Raw genomic sequence first — 21971 nt, 5'->3', positions numbered from 1 at the left:
ACGGGTCAGCGAGTGTCGATCTGGTTTTGTCGAACTCATCTTCCAAAGTATTTATACTAAAATTAAAAAGGTCCAGATCTTCTGCCATTCAAAATTGACGCTTCAGATTACGCTGCCTCAAAATTATACTTTTAAATAATTCTTGGATAATACCAAATTTCAAAAATTATTAAAAATAGCTAACCAAATATCCGAAATCTCACAGAGCCACTACTAGAAAATGCGCGTATTTAGATTGTTTGTCAACCACCACTAGGTAGAGTTGGCATTCATACCCATTGGGTGATACCCGCTGGGTAATACCCACCCAATAATAGTTTGTGGGTAATACTCATCAAATAATTAGCGGGTATGGGTATTTACTCAACCCATTTCTAAACAGACCAAGTAAACACATATCCACCCATTTACCCGTTTTCAATATGGGCATGTTTTTTTTTTTTTTTTTAGTACTCACTATTTAAGCGCCCCCATTCCCCATCTGAGGATATTTTCAAATAGTCGATTGAGTATTTCAAATACTTGAGACAGTGTTTAAGAAAGAAATTATTGGTTTAGTCACGAGGAAGCAATACGTTTAAAACAAATATTTATTTCCGTAAAACAATTTTCACAACTTGGCTATTAAATGTAAAATAATAAAATTTGGTTCGTAAATGAACCATCCTCATGGATCGCCTTTTGAATTGTCTTTTCACAATTATACGATGATCCAATGGTCGGATCCTCACGGATCGCCCTTAAGATCATCCTCTCAAAATTATACGAAGATCCAACGGTCGGATCCTCATGGATCGAAGATCCAACGGTCGAATCCTCACATAACGCCTTTTGAATAATCTTTTCACAATTATACGATGACCCAACAGTTGGATTCTCACAGATCGCCTTTTAAATTGTCTTTTCACAATTATACGATGATCTAACGGTCTGATCCTCACGGATCGCCTTTTGAATAGTCTTTTCACAATTATACGATGATCCAACGGTCGGATCCTCACATGTGGCCCTTAAGATCATCCTCTCAAAATTATACGAAGATCCAACGGTCGGATCCTCACAGATCGCCTTTTGAATCGTCTTTTCACAATTATACGATGATCCAATGGTCGAATCCTCACGGATCACCCTTAGGATCATCCTCTCAAAATTATACGAAGATCCAATGATCGGATCCTCATGGATGGCCTTTTGAACCATTTTTCACAATTATACGATGATCCAACAGTTAGATCCTCATCCGAGACCACACAAAGTCATCGGAACACTTCTACGATCAATATATCAAATCTACAAGTCGATCGGACGGCCTGATCCTCACGAATCAAAACCCATTTACGCCAAAATATCGAAAATACATTTCGTAACAATTGAGACTTTATTAAATTTACGCCAAACAAGAATTAATACCAAAAATCTCGATCATTACATTTTGGGTCTCAGAGTTTTGGCTGCACAATTCCTCCAATCATGGCGGCTCGTCTCGTTGAAGACTTGAAGGTGTATTCTGGATGGGAAAGAGAAATACCCCGTATAGGTTTTCTGTTCTTTTTATTTTTTTTATTTTTTTTTTTTTCGAATAAGAAAATTATAAAAATGCCCCATATGTTGGTTGAAAAATAATAGTTCTCAATTAAAAAAAAAATTTGGGTGTGGTTTACAATTTTATATGTGTATTTGGGTAAAATTTGGGTACCCACGGGTATACCCATATCCCACCTATTTTGATACGGGTATTTTTTAATTACCCATACCCATACCCATAAACTATGGGTATTACCCGTTAACAGACACCCAAAAAGAAAAATTACCCGCGGGTACCCGTACCCATGGGTTTTAATGCCATCCCTACCACTAGGATCAAATTATTCCCATTTGAGTGTGGTAAGTCATCAATAAAGTCCTTGGAAATATCCATCCACACATTCTCATTTATAAGTAGTGGGTTAAACAGGCCTGGTAGATGATTAGTTTCATAGGATTTCTTCTGGCATTAGTCACCAGATGCTACAAAGTTCTTTACCTCCTTGCGCATTATGGGATAAGAAAAATTACGAGCTAGGTGGAGATATGTGCGCAAGTAGCTTGAATGTCTAGCCTGCAATGATGAATGGAATTCGACTAGTAACTTGGAGCGTCCATCTGAAGACTTGGGTACGAATATTTTACTTTTGTATAGCAATACGTGTTTTTCTAGATAGAACGCTTTCTTAGTTGATGAATTTTGTTGCATGGCAACAATGATTGCTTGGGCTTCTGGGTGGTCTATCTTGAGACAAGTAGTCGAATATGGGTGCATTGATTGGTTGGATTGAGCATATTTCATGGCATCAATGTTGCCTTTGAAAATCACCTCGGCCAAGATAGCCGAGAGATCAAGGAACAAACGTCCTTCTCGATGAATATATTGCGGGGCGTGCCAGCACACAGCCAAAAGGCCAAGTGTGCAATTGTAGATGTAGTAGATGAAGTGCGCGTGTTCTGATTTCGTCGAGCGACTGAAAGCCGAGGAAGGAATAATCTTGGCTGAGGGTTCTGTGCCTTGGAGACAAGGACTTTTGGGTTGGTCAATGGACGAGTCGCAAATAGTGATTGGTAACCGAACAAGTACATTAAAACTACTCCTAGTGCAAGAAATAAACACAATAGTAAAAGAGCAAGGAAGTAAACTCTAAATTAAGTGCAGAAAAATAAAGAACAAGAAAGTAAATTGCAAGAAACTAAATGAACGATAACGTAAAGAGCGAAAAAGTAAACAGCTTTGAATAACAAAACTATCAACTATTACCCAAAAAAGTAACAACAGAAACAATTGAAATATCGATACTAGGTTACAAGAAAACGAAGGGAAATGACTTGAACTAGTAGAGCTTAGAGCTAACAACTAAGAAATTGAAAAGACAATGAAACTAATCTGGAGCTAAGAAAAATGAAAGGAAACCCATGACGGAGTTTTGACTAGAGTTGTGTGTGTATGTCTTCTATCGATGCTTCTATTTATATTGCCTGCTTTGTAACCTGAACTGATCTCTTGACTCTTTGAAGTTGAGTGGAATTCGGGCTCCTCTTGGCTTAATGACTCTATCTTGACTTGGCTCCAATACTTATCGTCGGCTGACTTGATTCTGGACTCTATCTTGATCGGCTTTGATGGTCATCATCATCAACGGTTGGAACTAATCTTGAAGCAAACTAATTTGGATTGAACTCTCTTTATCGGCTGATGTGAACTTCAAGTCGATTGAAATACTAACTTGATCAAATTTCATCTTTATCACTTATCGACATTCTCTGTCTATCGACTATTATTTTTCCAAGTTGCTGAGTCCAAGTTGGGAACTGATTAGAGTGATTTTGAACAATTGGCCAATGGGCTTTTAGACAATAAACCTTCTTTCTGAATTGATGACTATGGGCCGGCCGATAACCAACGACCTAACTTTCGAAATCTTCTATCGGCCTAGTTTTTTGTCTAACTAGTCTTGGACCAAATGAACTGTCTAATTATTCATCGGCCAATAAAGTTGGTCATCGGCCCATTTGTTCGTTTAAGCGACTTATTCATAGTTAATCAATAACTACATGCACATTATCTATGTTTGAGTGGACATGCAAATATGGGTACAAACAATACATCAAGATAAGACATCAGGAACTATGTTCATACTTCCAGGTATGTACTCTATTTTGTAATCGTATCCAAACAACTTAACCATCCATTTTGTTGAGCCCTGTTGATTCTTTTCTTTTAGGGAGGGAGTGTTGATTCTTTGAACTATGTCATGGTTTCTTCTCCTGTTATTTGGATCAATAATATCCCAAACACAGCTTCTTCAGCCTTTAATTTAGATTTTCTAAACTGTGGTTACCCTAAAAAATTTTCTTTGTAAATTACTTTTCTCTTTTAAAAAAAAAAAAAATGAAATAAAAAACTCAAAAGCGAAGCGCGTTGACATTTTGACCACCAAAAATTCAAATTTTAGATATTTCTTTTCTCAAAATAAAAAAATTAAAAAAATATATTTATGACCGTTGGAACAGCACCGCCTTAAGGCTCACACGGCTAGATAAATGGCCACCCCAGAGCGAGTAGTGAAGTGAAGTGACCCAATTCACCAGTAAATTTACATTTTCTTCATCTCCAATTCTCTGTTTCTCTCACTCTCTCTTCAATTTCTCTCTACTCCATCTCTGTGCGAAACCCCTCTGCGAAACCCTAATTGCTGTGAGAAGAGAAATCGTCTCTAGTTTCTCTGCTCTGTCGATCTCATTCCTCTCCAATTTCTCTCTGACGCACCCAGATTGTTCCAAGTCTTTGTTTGATTCTAATGGCCTATTCTGGGTTTGGCTTTTCAGGATTGAATCTCCTCTCGGAGGTTGCAGTTGCAGATCTTGCTGGGTTTGGGTTTGGCGCCAACACAAGGGCTTCTCCTTCTTCTTTGAAATCTTGCGATGTAGCGATTCAGATATTGATGGAGTTTAGGGTTATGAAGAAGAAGGGCTTGCTGGCCGCTCATCTGGAGAAGGCCTTCTTCATCCCCAAGAAGAAAAGGTCCAATCTTTCTATCTCTATTTCTATTTCTAAGAGGAGGACTGACTTGTTGGCTTGCTGTATACCCAAAAAGAAACGATCTAATCTTGTTTCTGATGTGATGATGAAAAGGAAGAGATCTGGGGAGCAAGATGGTCAGATTCCAAGACTAAAGAGGCGGAGAACTATTACTGGAGATGTCTTGGCCATGCCCTCTCGTTCTCATCAAGAAATGAACAACAAGATTAGCAGCCACGTCCCACTCTGGTCATTCCAAAGGAAATCCCCGCTTCGATTTTCCCTCATCAAGCTTCATCTATCTGCCGCCAGGACAACTGCAGTTAGTTAGTGCGCACATTTTGAGGTAGTTTATTCTCTGATTGGGTTTCTTGCTGTGAAACCAATCTCTAGTTAGTGCACATTTTTAGGCAAATTTAATTGTAGATACTCATTGATTGAATTGGGTTATTGTAGTCCCTTTAGTCTAACCAAATTATACATTCATGTGTGGTTTCTTATACCAAATTGATGACAAAATCTTCCTCTTTTTGTTTCCTTTTTCTCGAGCTCTGTACCCTCTCTTGTCTTTCAGCAGAGACTTCCAGCGAAGAAGAGATCATGGTTTTCAAAGCTGGGGTACATTCTTGAGACAACCATAAGAGATTCAGTAAGAATAGATATATGTTCTGATTAGTACTTACTACATCATTAGTTGTTCTCTTTTTCATCACACTAGCTTTCGATTTCAACCTTTCACACAAACAGGTTTTAGAGCATTAGAAAGTTATACATTGTGGTCATTTCACTCTATCTTTTCCTTCTCTATTAACACTGTTAGGGGAAAAAAAAAAATCTTTGTTTAGTATTGTGAAGATATTGACAGTTAGTGCAAAGCCAATGTGGATACGTTCCGTAGGGGCTCATTCTCTGAAGTGTGACCTACATGCGAGGTTGGACAGTTATATGGCTTCACAGGTTCCAGGTAAATATGCAAGTTTCTGTGTTGAAAGTGATCTGAAAATTACCTCTGCAATCTGAATTTTGTGTTGAGGATTATTACACCCAACTTGAGTATGAGAATCTTCCACCAGTTTGCTATAAATGTTGGTCAATTGGGCATGTTAGAGAGGGTGTGTTGAGAATGATGATTCCGAGATGTCTGTGACTCCTATGGATAATGTTGTTGATGTTCCTACGCCTACTAGCTCTAGCTCTTTACCTTATACTGCCTGTGACTCCTATGGATAATGTTGTTGATGTTCCTACGTCTACTAGCTCTAGCTCTTTACCTTATACTGCCTGTGACTCCTATGGATAATGTTGTTGATGTTCCTACGCCTACTAGCTCTAGCTCTTTACCTTATACTACTGTTGGGAAGATTCTGAAGGATGCTAATATGGTTGGTTTGGGGCTTTGGGATCATGGAATGTTCTGATTAAAAGGAAAAGCATTAAGAAGAATGTTGCTTCTATTGTTCCCATGCCTGAGAAGCTACAGAGTTCATCCTACTTCAATTCAACCTACCATCTCCTTTATGCGAAAAAAGAAAAAGAAAAAAAAAGCCTCTTTCATCTGCAGCGAATATTGCTATTGGATCCAGATTTCATGTGCTTCAATCTTGTAAGGATTCTGAGGTAGTCGGATCATGGAATGTTCTGCTTAAAAGGAACCATAAGAGTTCTCTTCCTGATCCAGTTGGGTCTAAAGGCAACTTCGTTACTTCAGCTACTGTTGCTCCTGTGTCTAATGCTCAAGACCACTGGTGGTAAGAAGAAGGTGGGAAGGCCTCGAAAAAAACTATTGCAACCTCTGCAACCCTACAAGTGCCATAGGTAGATAGGCTATTCGCCTAAAAGTAGCAGTATGGTGATTGATATTTTTCCTTCATCTTATTCCCTTACTAGTGGCCACTGCCCTCCCAATCTGATGGTAAAAATGAGGATGAAGATATGTTAAGGTGATTTATTGTGATTGTGAGAGTCATTTGTGCCTCATAATCAGGCCAGTGTAGCTGCTTATGCTAATGATGATGCTATGAAGGAGTTTTCTTTCTCAAGTAGAAATCATGTCTTCTCTTGGACGTTCCCAGTCTGAATGTTGGAATGCTGGTGCTAAAACTTCCTCTAGTATTATTACGGATTTTCAGAAGTTCTATTTAATTGATATGTTAGGTCTATTTGAGCAGAGAATTGGTGGCAATATATAGAATTTTTGATGCTTTTGGGATTCTCTGAACGTATTTGGATCCTTTGGGATTCTCGTGGAGTCAAACTGCTAGCACTTGCTCCTTTTATCAGGCTATCACTGGTGTAGTTTCTAATGATCAGGGTTTGGATTGGATATTTCTGTTTATGGTCAGGAATGGTCTTTGGGTACATTTGGATGATATTCTCTCTCTTCATAGTCTTCCTTCAATGCTGGTAGGAAATGTCAACAATTATGCGTCTGTAAAATATGGAGGTGTTTCATTTGGACTTGCTTGCTGGATGGATTCGAACTGCTTAATTCACCTAGGGTTTATTGCATCGTCTCAAGACTGCCTGGTTTAAGAAGACGTATGGTTAATGGGAGCCGTAAGAAAGCGAGGGACAAATCATGCATGCAATATATTTGATGGTGGCAGGAGTTTCCTGATGTGTTGTTCAACAGTTCCTTAGACTGAAGTCAGACCACAGTTTCACCGGGTCTTATCACTATTCCAGTACGCAGGACAAGCCTTTGTGAAACACCAGTTTTCAGAATTTTCTTGTAGAGGGACTCTAGCTGCTCCAGATCAAAAGCTGCTGTGCTTGATCTTTCTAAATTTTTTTTTTCATTCTAGTAGATTATGCAAGTGTAAAACTTTTGTTGTAATTTAGACATTGGCTTTTAATAACATTTCCGTTCTTTTAATTTCGGTACTTGCGCATATGTTTTGGTTTTTGATTGTTTACATTGTCACCATCAACTCCGTAACCCTAACATTATAACAGAATTAAGCTACTCTTAAACCCAATCAATTCTGGCTAGCTCTTTTTTTTTTTTTGTCTTTTTCTGGAAGTATAATTAGCAATTGAGCACCACACTTAACTATCACCATTCACCAACCCAAGAACAAAAAACGCAAGCAATAGAACTAATCTGATCAAGGATTAAAAACAAAGAAAATAAATGAATGTCACCGGAAAACCAAGCTAGCTTGTATGTCAGCTTGTCAAAATGAGATCAGAAAAGCATATCAAATGTTCATGCACCATTTACAACAACCTGATCAATGTAGGAAGCTTTACATATGCACCATTTCCATATTTTACTAGGCTAAAGTTATTCTTAATAACCTCAGAAGCAGTAAACATGAGAGGATTAGATAACTTTCAGTTAGTGCAAGGAAACAAAAGGATAATGAATCCCAGCAAGCACAAAGTAGCTATTAGGGGTCAGAGGTACCTTAAAGCAAAAATTCTGAAAGTTTGTCAAATAGGACCAAACCTCTGAAATCAGTGTTGATTTCACTTCTCTCCCTGCTGTTGATGCTGGTTCTAGTAATCATCCTAGAGCTGCCATAGGTAGTTTAGCTACTTGAAATACTTTGAGCACTATAGTGATTTATATTTCTACTTTTTCTATTCCTACTGATCGCCTTAATAGTGGCCACTGCTCTCCCAATATCCAGTCCTCCAGTGATGCTAATGGTCTAATGGAGAATGCAGATCCTGTTAAGGTAATTTCTTGTGATTCTGAGTCCATTTGTTCCTAATGATGAAGCCGGTGCAGCTGCTGCTTATGCTAGTGATGATATAATGAAGGGTACGTAGAAACAATTTTCTCTCCAAGCTGGTTTTATACCTTAGCGGCCCTTCCCATTTTAACTAGTTTCAATGAAGATTCTCTCGTGGATTATCAGGGGTGCTGGTGCTATAAACTTCTCTACTATTTTATTAGTGATTTTCAGAAGATCTATATCATCGATATATTGATTGTGTTGGAGCATATAACTGATGGTGAATGCTGTCAATATAGCTGCTGATGGTGTTAAGCAGCTTCTTTTTCTTAATTATTACATAGTGGAGGGGATAAACTTGCCTCTGTATCATCATCATTGCCAGCGCTGCCGCCCAATCCAACCGGAGATATGATACATATACACTGGATCAGAATCGCATCAACTTGAAAGGGGATGGTATTAGTGAGGTGCAAGGCTGTATTGGTATGGAACAGCAGCTCCCCCTCCCAGGATGATGTAGATCAAAAATTTAACCTTGCAGGTGATAATTATGTCATTCATATGGATTGTGCCTACTTCCAGTTTGATGGGTTTAACAACTTAAAATTCTACTTTGAAGATCAGTACTTGACAGTATAAATTTAGTAGAATTTTGAATTACTTTCACTAATGATGATGCTGAATGCACAAATAAATTTTTTTTGGCAGCTGAAATTCACAAATAATTAAAAATACAAACTGCAGACACTTCAAAACCTCAGGAATTCCTTGTACTAGACTCCGGAGTTTCATTTTTGGCCCAAAAAAAAAAAAAAAAAAAAACTCCGGAGTTTCAAGTTTGCTTTTGTTCCCTCAAATTTTTTTTTTTCAATTTCGGAAATGTAAATCTAGCATGACAACAATTACAGGTTCTTTGTCCTTTTGGAGATACCAAAGGAGAAGCATCTCTTCATGCCCAACCCTTCAAAAGCTGATAATATCATATGGCTAAAAAGTTTTAAGAAAATGAATGCAGACCACCAAGACCACCAGAATAAAAGAAACAGAAACTGAAGAAATTAGCACCACAGACTACTTCAATGTCAAAATTAACAAACAGATTGAAACTCAATCCTACATGATTTTCTACCTCAATTTTAGCATTCACACTTCTCCAATGTCAATTTCACAAAAGATTAGTACAGCACCAAATCCAACAATTGAAAAACCAATCCTACATAATTTCCTATCTCACAGCTACCCCATATATTCCTAAAGCTGCTGGCATAACCTCGACGAAGCAAAGCTTCAGCCCTTCAACTTGGAAATACAATGTTCAGGACCCTTCTTTTTACAGCTGTGCTGCCTTTTAAACCTTCCATCATAGGACCATGGGAAGTATGCTCCTTGGCTAGCTCTACATTGCCATCCTCCAGCAAAAACGTGTACATCTTCCTTGACTCTTTGGAGAGGAAGTTGGGGTGGATGCTCCACTTGCAGAAGACGTTTTGCAAATTATTCAGTTATGCTTTTCTCAAAATCATCATACATCTACATCGAGTCCATTGCTTCTGTGAGATAGAGCAACCAAGATTTCCATAAAAGTGCATCTTGGCATACCCAACAAAATGGACATCAGAGAGGTGTAACGCAAGAGCTGTGAAGATTATAGTGTAGGTGCAGGAGGTGGGGGCGACTCCAGTGGCTATCATGTGCTGAAAGGCCTTAAGAGCAGCCTTGGTCTTGTCGGCAGCGAAGTAGTCCCCATTGACAATGGTGTAGACGGCCATGTCAGGGAGTTTGGCTACCTCAGAGAGAGCCTTAAGGAGCTGTTAAGCATCATCAAGGTAGGAATCTGCTAAAGATTTGAATATCTTAATCCCATATTTGTTAATGGAATCATAGTCCCGAATCATGTCAAATTGTTCTTTCAAGTCCTTCTCCTCATCCTGGAAGACCTTCATCACATGTTTCTTGAAGTCATCAGCATAAGAACTGTGAGAACTAGTGTCTGCCATTAATTGATTATTCCCTGCAGTTTAGTTGTAGAAGAAACTAAATTTGAAACAACAAACATAGGAGCTTAAATCAATGGACTGGAGATGGGGTTTTCTATATTAAAACATGTATATATACCTGTATAATCATGCTTATAATCAAGAACAGAAAGCATCACTCAACAAACAGCATTCAATATAAAGTACTACCCTAGTGACGTCCTCTCGGTTCTTTGGTATTGCATTAAGCAAACAACATTCAATATAAAGTATTACCCTAGTGATGTCCTCTTAGTTCTTTGGTATTGCATTAAGCCTCTAAGCCTTCTTCTCTGATCAATCACTGTAGATTATGTAGGCAATCTCATAATGTATTGATTGGTCTCGATAGAGCAAGGACCTAGTGTATTTATAAGCATACAAAAAGGAAACTCAGTCCTAAAGGCCTGGCTTACTTCCTAAATCATGTTCACCTAGCATCTCTTCAGTGTTGACAAGAAAATTGGTTTTCCTTGTCGATTAAGTAACCACAATCATGAATTCCTAGATCAGTAATGCCAATTCCAGTTCTGCATCAAGGTTGTTACTTAATTGAATCATGATTGTCGAAGACCCTAACTTTTACCACAGCCGGAGTGTAAAAATCAGAACTATACTTGAACCGTATAAAAGGAAAGGAAAAATCAGTGAAACATAGTTAGGTCTTCTATTGGAAACAAATTAACTTGAATTGGAGGAAATAGTGTTCGCCATCGATTCGATTGTTAGCTGTAGTTTAGTTGTAGCAGCAATTAATATTAAAGGCAAGAGAAACAACAAAAACCAAAGCTTCACTGAGGATCCGGTGTTGTAGAATTATAAGGAATGAGACCCAATCACCAAAATTAGCGAAATGAAGTTAGGGGTTTCAATTTTAAACAAAAAATATACCACCACCGTAGTGTAAAAATCAGAACTTTACTAAGAGCAGTGTTGAAAATAAGGAAAGGAAATATCAGTGAAATAAAGTTGGGTTTTCTTTTCCTTTTGATAAATTAACTTAACCAGGAACTAGTGTAAGAATTAAATCAATAACCGGTGCCAGGGTTTCCAAAAAGAAAATGATGAAGATAATGGAAGAAAGCTCCCTCACCTTTCTATCATGATCTGCGACGGTAGCTCTGTAGGACTGAACTCTGTATTTTGCTGTGGAAGAGAGAACAGTACACTAAGGACGGGAAATGGGAGTTCAAATTTTGAAATGTGAAAAGATACCAAGATATTTAATGGTTTTTTCCCGCGCCTATCCCATGTATCCGTTAAATCTTTATTCAACTTACTTTTTTGGTTACAAAGTCTTCTTTCATTTTTGGTCTAAAGCCATATAATGGGCAAAGGCCAGACTATTTAAAGCTACTTTCCATTTCCAGCACTTAGAAGTTGAATGGAAATAAGAAAAGCAAAAAGCTCATTTGCCATCATATGCAACTAGAACTATATGCTTGTAACTACTTTAGGTAATGATCTTATATATGTGATGTCAAAGTTGAATGCCATTTTACATTTAGCTATAAAAAAATTTGGACTAGTACAAGTGCAGTACCAGAGGCTGTTTCTGATGTTCCCATCTGCAAAATTAAAGAGTGTGATTAAATTTCTTAGTAAATTACAGGATAAAACATGTCATAATAAAAAAAGCTTATAAAGCTTTAAGAAAGAATAGGGAGTGCCGTCGACTTATTGGGAAAAGAGAGGAAAATAACTTTCATATGCATCAAAGTCTTGTTATTATAGTGGCAAAAGAATAAAAGTGGTATTACATAAAGTAGCATTAAACAGTAGCAGTATAGAGAAAAGTAGCACAATGACAGTGGTATGAGATCGAGTAAAAAAGTAGCACAGGCCTTTACACAACCATGTCTAAAGCACAGATGATTACAAAAATTTAAATGAATTAGAAAACAGTTATGATTATCCAGAAGAAAGCTAACCCAGTGCCGATTCATATAAGATGGTAATGTCGCAACAGAATCTTGGTCATAAATTTTCAGTGCAGATTTATATAACTTCCTGACCTTTACAAGATTATATTTAACACCACCGGATGCAAGGTTTGCTTCCAATTAAATGCAGGTGCAGTAAAGCCATGAAGTTAAACAAATCTGCACTGAAAAATTACAATCAAAATTCTTCTACAAGGGACTGAAGGGACTCCATTTTATAAGTACTCAGGTTTAGTTGGACAAATCAGTCCTTTGTTAGATTTCTAATTTCTAGTGGAAGCTTAGTATAGCCATAACTAAGGTACTTGCGTGCCAGTGACATCTTTGGCATACCTAACTATCAAAAAGGCAACACATGTTTTCTTGCTGGTGCAATGCAACAGTGCGTCCCAAAAGGGTCAAATAAAACAGAACACAAGAGAGTTGGCAACAAAGATTTAAAAGAGGCTCAAATTTCTGGGGGCAGTTCAACTCCTTCCCAACAACTCTTTGCAACTATATATGAGACTTTAGAGAGGATGCAAGTCTTCCGAGTGAGTTGGAGGAACAGAAACGAAGATTCCACCTCACAGCTCTGTAACTAAGATCAGAGACCAGTCTGAGGCCATGGCACACATCCCAAAGCCCACACCAATACCTCACAAGGAATAATAGAAGATATGATCACTGATCACACCCCCTTTAGTGTTAATAAAACCAATACCCGACAACCCAGGGCCAAGACACTACTGCCATCTACATTCAGACAAAGCCAACAGGAAATAAATACATAAGTCCACATAGTAGATTGGTAGAAAGCTGGTTAATTAGTTTGAGGAAAGAAAGTTAGAAACATTTTTAGGCCAAAGACCAGATCTGATGAGTTGCAACTGGGAGTAAAAACCTAGAACATAAAGAATAACCAATTGTATCCAATTTCCTTACACAGATAATATGATGCTGATGCAATGGCGAAGTATCTCTAGACTTTCTATAACCTACCAGAGTCAATAAAACCAGGTATTTGAGACCTCCAATCGCTACAGATAAAATTTTAGTACAGAGCCAATCCTATCCAATATCCCTAAACACATGATTTTATTCTAATGGAATTGGGAAGTCTCTCAAGATTTGGGGACCCGACTGAAGTCCGGGGTCTTGGTCAAGTATTGGCAGTTTGAAAGCTCCATTAATATTGACACTTACAAAGAAAACTGTTAAATATGCCAAAAATTTGGCACCTCGATGTCTCAACATATGAAGCCTAATACATATAGCTCTTAGTGACTGAATAAAGCCCAAAACATATACCTCTTACTCTCTTAGTGACTATCTCGACTATAGATAATAGCAGTGGGGCACATATCACATTTATTCGACACACAGACAAAAAGATTCAACCCTAATTGACTTGTATTGGTAGAGGAAAGAGAACGCTATGACAAAGTTCAATAACTTCTGCCTATTAATGGCATTAAGCAAAACTAGCCTAACCTCTATCTAACCTTGATGGCATTGAATCTAATGTCATTAGTGGCTGTTTCCCAAAACAGTTAACTGTAAACAAATTCAAAATTAATCACAACAAGTGGGCAGTTTTCAGCTACATATACACAACAAAGATCAAAAACTAACATCACACTGAAGTACATCAAAAACAAAACTCTTCTTCCAAGAGTTTGAACACTTGTACACTTAACAAACAATAGATGGATAACATTAAAACCAGACAAACCATATGTAATTGTTAGTAAACTTCACTTTATCAGCACATTCCCAAATCCAGAAGGCATCAAAATCCTAGAAAGTTCATAGTGATTTAAACTAGGATATTAATATGAAGTAAAGCCGACAGATATAATTTTGGGTTTGTAAGAGGATTAAGGAAATGTGTATTTTCCTGTAATCTAATTTTGTAATCATTACTGAAACTAATATTCATTGAACATCTAACACTAAAAGATTATTAGTCAATAGAAGATATGTGTAAGACTTGCAGATATTCCCAAAGGGTCAAATGAGAGAAAAACAGAATGAATGAATGAATGTTACCTCATATAGAGTGCATACAAAGGAGGCAGAAAGCCAGAAACAGAACAATTTTCTTTCTTATGTCAAAGTGAAGTGGAGACACCATTAGTAGAACAGTTCACTTCAAAGCCCACTTTTCTGAATTAACTAAACGTCTTTACTTCAACCGCTGAGTTCCAGTTTCACGTTTCTTTTGGTTCCCTTAATCAGTCATGGTTTTGCATAGCAAGAAAAGTAACCTGTGCAAATTGATATACGTTTTGTGATCCCCACCCAGTCAAAAGCAGATAATATAGTGTGTGGCTAAAAAGGAAAAATATGTATGCAGAACCAGATTAAACTGCAGGAATTAGCACCAAAGACTTCAAGGTCAACATGCCATAATGATATAGAACAGCACAAAATCCCCAATTGAAACTCAATCCTACATGATCACCTAAGCTCATTAGCTACCCCATTTTTGAAACATCCCAATCCAAAACTGCTGGAATACATCAATGAAGCAATGCATCAGCCCTTCAACTTAGAAAGGACAATGTTCATGACCCTTCTTATCACAGCTGTTGGTCTTCCCTTTAAAACCTCCATCATAGCCTTTGCGTTTGGCACAAACCCCTTACCCATCATCACCTCCACCAACTCTTTTCCCTCCTCCTCAGCTGCCTTGTCCTGCTGCTTTGCAAAGCCCTCTATCACTGCAGTGTAGGTAGAAGCATTGGGCCGCTTCCCTTTATCCATCATCTCAAGCAAAAACTTCTTGGCATCTCCAAAGAAGTTGGGGTCAGCAGTGAGTCCCTTGATTAAAAATGTGTAAGTGTAGGAGTTTGGGGCAACCCCAGCAGCTAATATGTCCTTGTTATAAGCCTCAAGAGAGCACCCTTGATCTTGCCAGCATTGACGTAGGTCTCAATAACGCAGGTATGGATTAGGACGGCCGGTTTTATGCCCTTAATGAACAACATAAGAACCTCCATGGCCTCGTCTGCATTGCCATCCTTTATGAGAGCCTTGTACATCTTCATTGACTCTTTCTGGAAACCATGTCCACTGGTACACCACTTGCGGAAGAGCTTTTTTATATCCTTGTCAGTTGTGTTGTTGGCGAGATCATGGAGCAACTTCGTTATCTTCATCGCCTCTGTGAGGTGGGCTTCGTCAAAGTAGAAAACATTGGACTTAAGGCTGAACCCTTTTGCTTTTATCTGCTCAAGGAACTCCCTGGCCTTCTCCACCGACTCCCGGCTGGCAATGGCATCAAAGACAGAGATGTAGGACACATCATGGGGTTTCAATCCCTTATCCAACATTTCCATAAAATACTTCTTGGCAAGGCCAACATAATTGACATCGGAAGAGTCCGTTACAAGGGCCACGATGAGTAGAGTGTAAGTGTGGGTGGTGGGGGAGGCACCGGTGGCTAACATGTGCTGGTAGACCTTGAGAGCAGCCTTGATCTCGCCAGCAAAGGCATATTCCCCGATGACAATGGTGAGGACAGCCACGTCAGGCAGTATGCCCTGGTCAGAGAGAGGCTTAAAGAGCTCTTTGGCTTCGTCGAGGAGGTCGTCGTTTGCCATATTTGAATAGCATATTCGTTAAGGTCATCATAGTTGCGAATCCTGGAAAATTTTAGTGGCAGAACAAAGTCCTCAGAGTCTTTGGTGGCCTCCTCAAAAACCTCCATTACATGTTTCTTGAGCACAAGAATTGGGGCAAGCCTTGGTGTCCCCCATTGATTTGGTTGTTGGCTCGAGAAAAGGAAATCAGCTGAGTACAATTAGGGTTTTCTACTTTGAAACAAACATTAATCTACCACCGCCGGAGTGTAAAGATCAAAACCAGTAGCTAATGAAATTGGGTTTTCTATTGAATACAGACTGATTAACCAGTAGCTACTTCTACAAGAGAATTTGGTCAATAACTTGTGTTGGGGTTTCTATAATGAGACGAAGATGATAACAGAAGAAGAGAAGCTCACTCACCTCTCTGTGACGGTTTCCGGCGATTGCTGGTGATGATTTCCGGCGGTTTGCTCTTGAGGAGAGAAGAGTAAACAGAGGAGGAGAAATGGAGGAGTGTTCCTTTCCTTTAATTTAATTTGGACAATTTCAAATTTTAAAATGAGAGAAAACCAAAAGACCCGCGCCGTACGTAATGAGTAATTATTACGGAGTAAGATAATAAGAGAAGAGGTTCTAATGAGGACTTCAAAATGAGGTGATTTTGATTTTAGTTTAAATATATATGTTATCAAACTATTGATTTAAAAGTCCTTACGAAATCCTCATTAGAACCTCACCGTTATAAAAGATGATAAAAAGAAAAGAAGAATTATATTGAAGAACCAATCAACATTACACCGAAAAATTTTAAGTAGGGCCGTTGAACTATTAGATTGATCCAACCACCCAATCGTACTTTAACATCTTAGCTAACAAAGAAACTCTAATATGTTGATTTTGTACATGAAAGTATCAATAATCATTACTTTAATACTTTTCATATTCACATATTGGCTATCCCTATAGATATATATATATATATATATAAATAAAAGGAGATTAAATACAAAATTTCTTAAATCAATCTTGACCCAAAATTGTTGAAGTTGAAAGCATTTAGGGCATTAAAGGAAAGCTAATCTTTCTAAACTCTTTCACCACTAATCTTAAGCCCAAAGTTCACTAATGCATCAGCACAGAAGTTTAATTTGTGAAAGACATGAACGAAACTGAATGAAGCAAAGAAACTTGCGGTCCTGTTAATGTCATTTTGAATTTCCGTTGAACACCACAGCCTGCCATTAACACAGTTGATAACAAGCCAAGAGTCTCTTCCACCACAACATGCATAAAGCCTTTAGCTTATAAGAAAGACCTTCTCTTAGGGCAGTGCTCTCTATGACTCGACCGGAGGAACATTTGTGCGACCATATTTTAAACCAGCGATAATAGAATTTCCATTATCATCTTTGATTATGAAACCTATAGCAGCTATTATCCAAAAATGAAACCAGTAGCAGCAACACCACTTTGATGAACAACGCCATCGAAATTTACTTTGAATGTGCCTGAGGAAGAAAATTGCATTTGAGCGAAGTCTCAAGAGGTTGGGGGCGCCTTTAAGATACGAATAAGAAAACATGATACTAAACAATGAGCAACAATTCTTGCAACGAATGCAGCAACAAAATGAAAGTGGTAGTAAAGAAAGTAACAGAAAAATGGTAGTGGTACAGACTACAGAGAGAAGTACCCAAAAACAATTGCTGTCCACAACTCATGTGCTAAACCAATGTTCATTAACAGGGAACTAAAAATCAAGAAGGAAATAAAACTACAAAAGTTCTGTAAGAAGGAAGTCGTAGTTTTCTAGATAGCAAAGCTTGAAAAGAGGAAATATTACCTTAGAACTTAATAATCTTACAAGTTACAACCAAGATCAGAGATCATTCATAACTTTTTTCTTGCTGGTGCACTGCAGGATTGAAACCCAATCCTACATGATTTTCTACTTTAATGTCAGCAGTCACACTACTCCCCTATATGAAACCAACTAATCTTAGAGCTGCTGGCGTAAAAACGATGAAGCAAAGCATCAATCCACTGTGCACATGTAAAGCTGCTTGAGAATCTCTTATCTTCCTGGGTAGCTTCTTGCTGCTTCCCTCTATAACAGAAACACAAGCACACAGTCGCGCGTGCACACAGACACACAGAGAGAACACACACACACGGACAGACATGGAACTATATTTGTACGCAGGTCACTCAAAATGATCTAGTAGCAGTCCTGTAGATCTCTCAATCACAGCCTCAATTTGAATAATCACAAATAACAAGCTTTACCTTTGTGCATCCTCACAACTGTTAGCATCCATTTCTTTGTTAGGCAGAGACTTCTACAACTTTGATGGATCACAAGCATAAGGCCTTATTCTGATCGAAATTTCTTCCAATAAGTCATGATAGAACATTAAATCAGCATAATGTTGGAACAGATTGCTATAAATGCAAAACTAAGTTGGAAAAAGATGACTATATATGGAGCCACTAGTTTGGCAAAGATCATATTTCATCACCACTTACTAACCCATTTGCTAGGGCTACTGAAAGAAGAGTTTCTAATAGGTCCACTGAAGTCGCTGGGAATACACCTCTCCCTAAAGAACTTTCATAAGAATACTAATTGCACGAGAAAGCTTTGAAGTTTTCCAGTGTTCGTCAGGTGGAGAACCACAAAGCTTGAAAATTTTGTAACCGTTCAACCACTAAGATGAGTATATATGTAATGTAAAAGTTCAGCTGTCAAATATTTATAAGTTGAAAGCATCATATCTACCACATTTCATGAATTGTTCAAGCAGGTGTAAGTACTAAAAAAGTTCACAATATTATCACCTCATTTTCCTTTACAAACAGGCTTCCCAAGAAAAGTTCTGCATATACAAAGCCAACCCTTCAGAAATCCTCCATAAGGTGTTGTTCCCATCAGAAAATCAGGAGGGGGGGATGCTACAAGGTCACCACGTGACTGGTTAATGGTTGCTTGTTGTTTGAGTTAACGACATTCACCAATCCAAAATCTCTCAACTCTAGAATGCCTCATTAATCCAAACCATCTGATCCCATGATGTCTGGATGCATAATTCTGATCCATATACCTCTTGAGTCTTGAGTGACAGTGCTCGACAACACAATAGCTACATCATATGAAATTTAATCTAAACAGAATAAAAAAGATTCAACCAGACTTATTGACTTGTATGGCAGAGAAAAGGAAAAGCTTTCACAAACTTAATAGTATTCTGTAAATCCTCACATCTAACATGCAAGTCACTAAGTTTGATGTCATTAGCAGCTACTAGCCCAGCAAGATAGTGTTTAGTCAATTATGAGTTTATGCTACTCCATGAACATGATGAATTATTCCCTCCAACTCACAATCTTCAGATGATCAAGCAACAAAGAATCATAATTTCTCAAGCCACGTACAACTTAATACTTATTATTGAAAATTGTTAGACATCCTCTTATATGCAAAAATACCCCCAGTTTCAACTTCATGCATTTGTTTTGACTTCTGAATATACTTCTGTATATACCTACCTAGCCCAATCTACATGCGAAACTTAAAGGTATTAAAAACAATTGTTGTCAAACAATCAACAATAATGAATATTAAAAATACTAACAAGTGTGATAATGAATCAGCCATGGGTATACCACACAGATAAAAAAAAAATTATGAAAATTAAATAGTAAAAAGCCTAGCATCAAATTACACAAACCTTCTTGCAAGATATTGAACACTTGCACAGTTAACAAACAAACGATTGGTTTTGAATTCAATTACAAATGGTCAAATAAGAGAAGAAGGAAATCAATAAATCTTACCTTAAATGGACTGGGTACAAAAGGAGACAGAAACAGACTCTCTCATATCAAAGTAAAGCACAAACACAATAAGTAGAAAAGTTCACTTCAAATCCCATTTACCAGACTTAAACAGACAACTTTACTTAAACCACTGGGATTATTATTCCTTTGACTGAAATGAAGATGACAACAACTAAATGAAGTCATGTAACCAATAAAATAATCGAACACATTACTGGGAAGAGGTTGTTCAGTTACAGGAAGAGAAGGACGCACAAGGAATTAAAACTACAAACTGCAGAGAAGCCACAACCACAGGAACTCTTGTACTGAAATCCAAGTTTCAAGTTTCTTTTTGTTTCCTCAATCAGAAATATATTTTTATGTTCTAAACTGTAAATCTAGCGTAAGTCCAGTTTCAGATTGTTTGCCCAACCTACCAACAGCAGATATTTTCATGTGGCTGAAAGTAAATATTGCAGAATAGAAGAAATATAAATTAAAGGAAAGGAATTAGCACCACAATATACTTTGATGTCAACATTTACCATCAGAGAGAAAGCACCAAATACCACATGAAACCTATATGATTTTGTTCTTCATGGTCAGCATTCACAATGATAGAGAACAGCACTAAATCCCCTGTTGAAACTCAATTCTACATGATTCCTAGTTTCCTACTCTTACTAGCTACCCCATATCTGAAACATCCTAATCCTAAAGCAGCTCATACATCGATGAACCAAAGCATCAGCCCTTCAACTTGGAAAGAACAATGCTGATGACCCTTCTTATAACACCTTTTGGTCTTCCCTTTAAAACCTCCATCATAGCCTTTACGTTTGGCTCAAGCCCCTTACCCATCATGACCTCCACGAACTGTTTACCCTCCTCCTCAGCTTCCTTGTCCTCTTGCCTTGCAAAACCTTCTATGACTGCAGTGTAGGTAGCAGCATTGGGCCTCATTCCCTTGTCCATCATCTCAAGCAAGCACTTCTTGGCATCTTCAACGAAGTGGGGGTCAGCAGTGAGTCCCTTGATTAAAACAGTGTATGTATAGGAGTTTGGGGCAACCCCAGTAGCTAACATGGTCCTGTAAGCCTTCAGAGCACACTCGGTATTGCCAGCCTTGAGACAGTCTTCAATAACACCGGTGTGAAGTACGACCTCTGGAATTATGTTTGTATCCCAAGCGCGCCTATAGAGCTCCATGGCCTGGTCATCATTGCCATCGGCTTTCAAGGCTTTGTACATCTTCGGAAACTCATCCCTGAGGGGTTTGCGGGTGGTGCTCCACTCACGGTAGAGTTTTTGCAACTTGTTGTCAGTGGTGGCGTTGATAAGAAGATCAGACATCTTCAACGCATTCATTGCTTCTTCCATGTAGGCCACATCAAAGTGAGGAACATCCAACTTAGGGCTGAACCCCTTTGTTTGTATCTGCTCAAGGAACTCCCTGGCCTTCTCCACCGGCTCCTGGCGAGCAATGGCTTTGAAGACGGCCATGTAGGAGGACGAAATAGGCGTCATCCCCTTATCCAACATTTCCAAAAAATACTTCTTGGCATACCCAACAAAATTGACATCAGAAGATGAGTTTGTTGCAAGTGTGTTGATGAGAATAATGTAAGTGCAGGAGGTGGGGGCGACACCGTTGGCTATCATGTGGTGGTAGACCTTGTGAGCAGCCATGATCTTGCCGGCAGAGATGCAGGCCCAAATGACAACGGTGTAGATGGCCACATCAGGCAGTACGGCAGTCGACTCAGAGCGAGGCTTAAAGAGCTCTCTAGCTACCTCAATAAACTTGTCATTTGCCATGGAATTGAACACCGAAATTGCATACTTGTTAAGGTCGCCATAGTCCCCAATGGAGTCAAATATTTCTTTCAAGACCTTGTCCTCACAGTCTTTGGTGGCCTCCTCGAAAACCTTCATTACATGTTTCTCGAGGTCATCCGCACAAGAATTGGACTTGACTTCAGTCTCCGCCATTGCTTTGATTGTTAGCTCCTTCACTTTCACTCTAGTTTAACCAAAACCTAGAACTGGACTAATGATCGAGTAGAAAATAAAAAAGGCCCAAGTGAATTTAGGGTTTTGCTGCTACTCTAAAATCAGAAATTTACTGAAAACCGAGTGTAGAACAAGAAAGGAAAAGTCAGGGCAGGCAATCATGCTTTCCACTTAGAACAAATTAAGTAGCTACTGAGTCAGAATTTAAAGCAATAAAATGTGTTAGCTAGGGTTTACAGAGGAGATGATGATGATGATAACAGAAGAACACTCACCTTTCTCTGGTGATTCCCGGCGATATAGCTGCTTCTGCAGAAACTTGAGAGGAGACAACCAAGGAAGAGAAATGGGGGAGCTTTTTTTCTTTTTGTCCA

General features: G+C 38.4%; 1 protein-coding gene and 2 long non-coding RNA genes across 5 annotated transcripts; 1 reads left to right on the top strand and 2 right to left on the bottom strand.

The window, feature by feature from the left end:
* Positions 1–4087: 4087 nt before the first annotated feature.
* On the top strand, positions 4088–7424 carry LOC133745723 (uncharacterized). The gene is made up of 2 exons (XR_009863748.1): positions 4088–4552; positions 4664–7424. It is a non-coding gene; the product is annotated as an uncharacterized LOC133745723 (long non-coding RNA).
* Positions 7425–11285: 3861 nt separating this feature from the next.
* LOC133743832 (uncharacterized) lies at positions 11286–16245 on the bottom strand. The gene is made up of 3 exons (XR_009863283.1): positions 16186–16245; positions 11794–11818; positions 11286–11396 (listed from the first exon to the last, which is right to left on the bottom strand). It is a non-coding gene; the product is annotated as an uncharacterized LOC133743832 (long non-coding RNA).
* Positions 16246–20080: 3835 nt separating this feature from the next.
* Positions 20081–21971, bottom strand: LOC133707145 (pentatricopeptide repeat-containing protein At5g65560-like). 3 transcript variants are annotated; one of them, XM_062132685.1, is made up of 2 exons: positions 21873–21971; positions 20081–21634 (listed from the first exon to the last, which is right to left on the bottom strand). In XM_062132685.1, exon 2 carries the CDS (start codon positions 21574–21576, stop codon positions 20332–20334), a length of 1245 nt encoding a protein of 414 aa, XP_061988669.1. In that variant the 5' UTR covers positions 21577–21634; positions 21873–21971; the 3' UTR covers positions 20081–20331. The 3 variants fall into 3 exon arrangements, with proteins under 3 accessions (XP_061988669.1, XP_061988670.1, XP_061988668.1); XM_062132686.1 differs by having other exon boundaries at positions 20081–21629; positions 21873–21955; XM_062132684.1 differs by having other exon boundaries at positions 20081–21709; positions 21873–21954.

The sequence above is a fragment of the Rosa rugosa genome, chromosome 4 (assembly GCF_958449725.1).
Source record: "Rosa rugosa chromosome 4, drRosRugo1.1, whole genome shotgun sequence".
Taxonomy (NCBI): domain Eukaryota; kingdom Viridiplantae; phylum Streptophyta; class Magnoliopsida; order Rosales; family Rosaceae; genus Rosa; species Rosa rugosa.
The sequence above is the reverse complement of the archived record's forward strand: the minus strand, read 5'-3'. Positions and strand labels throughout refer to the sequence as shown.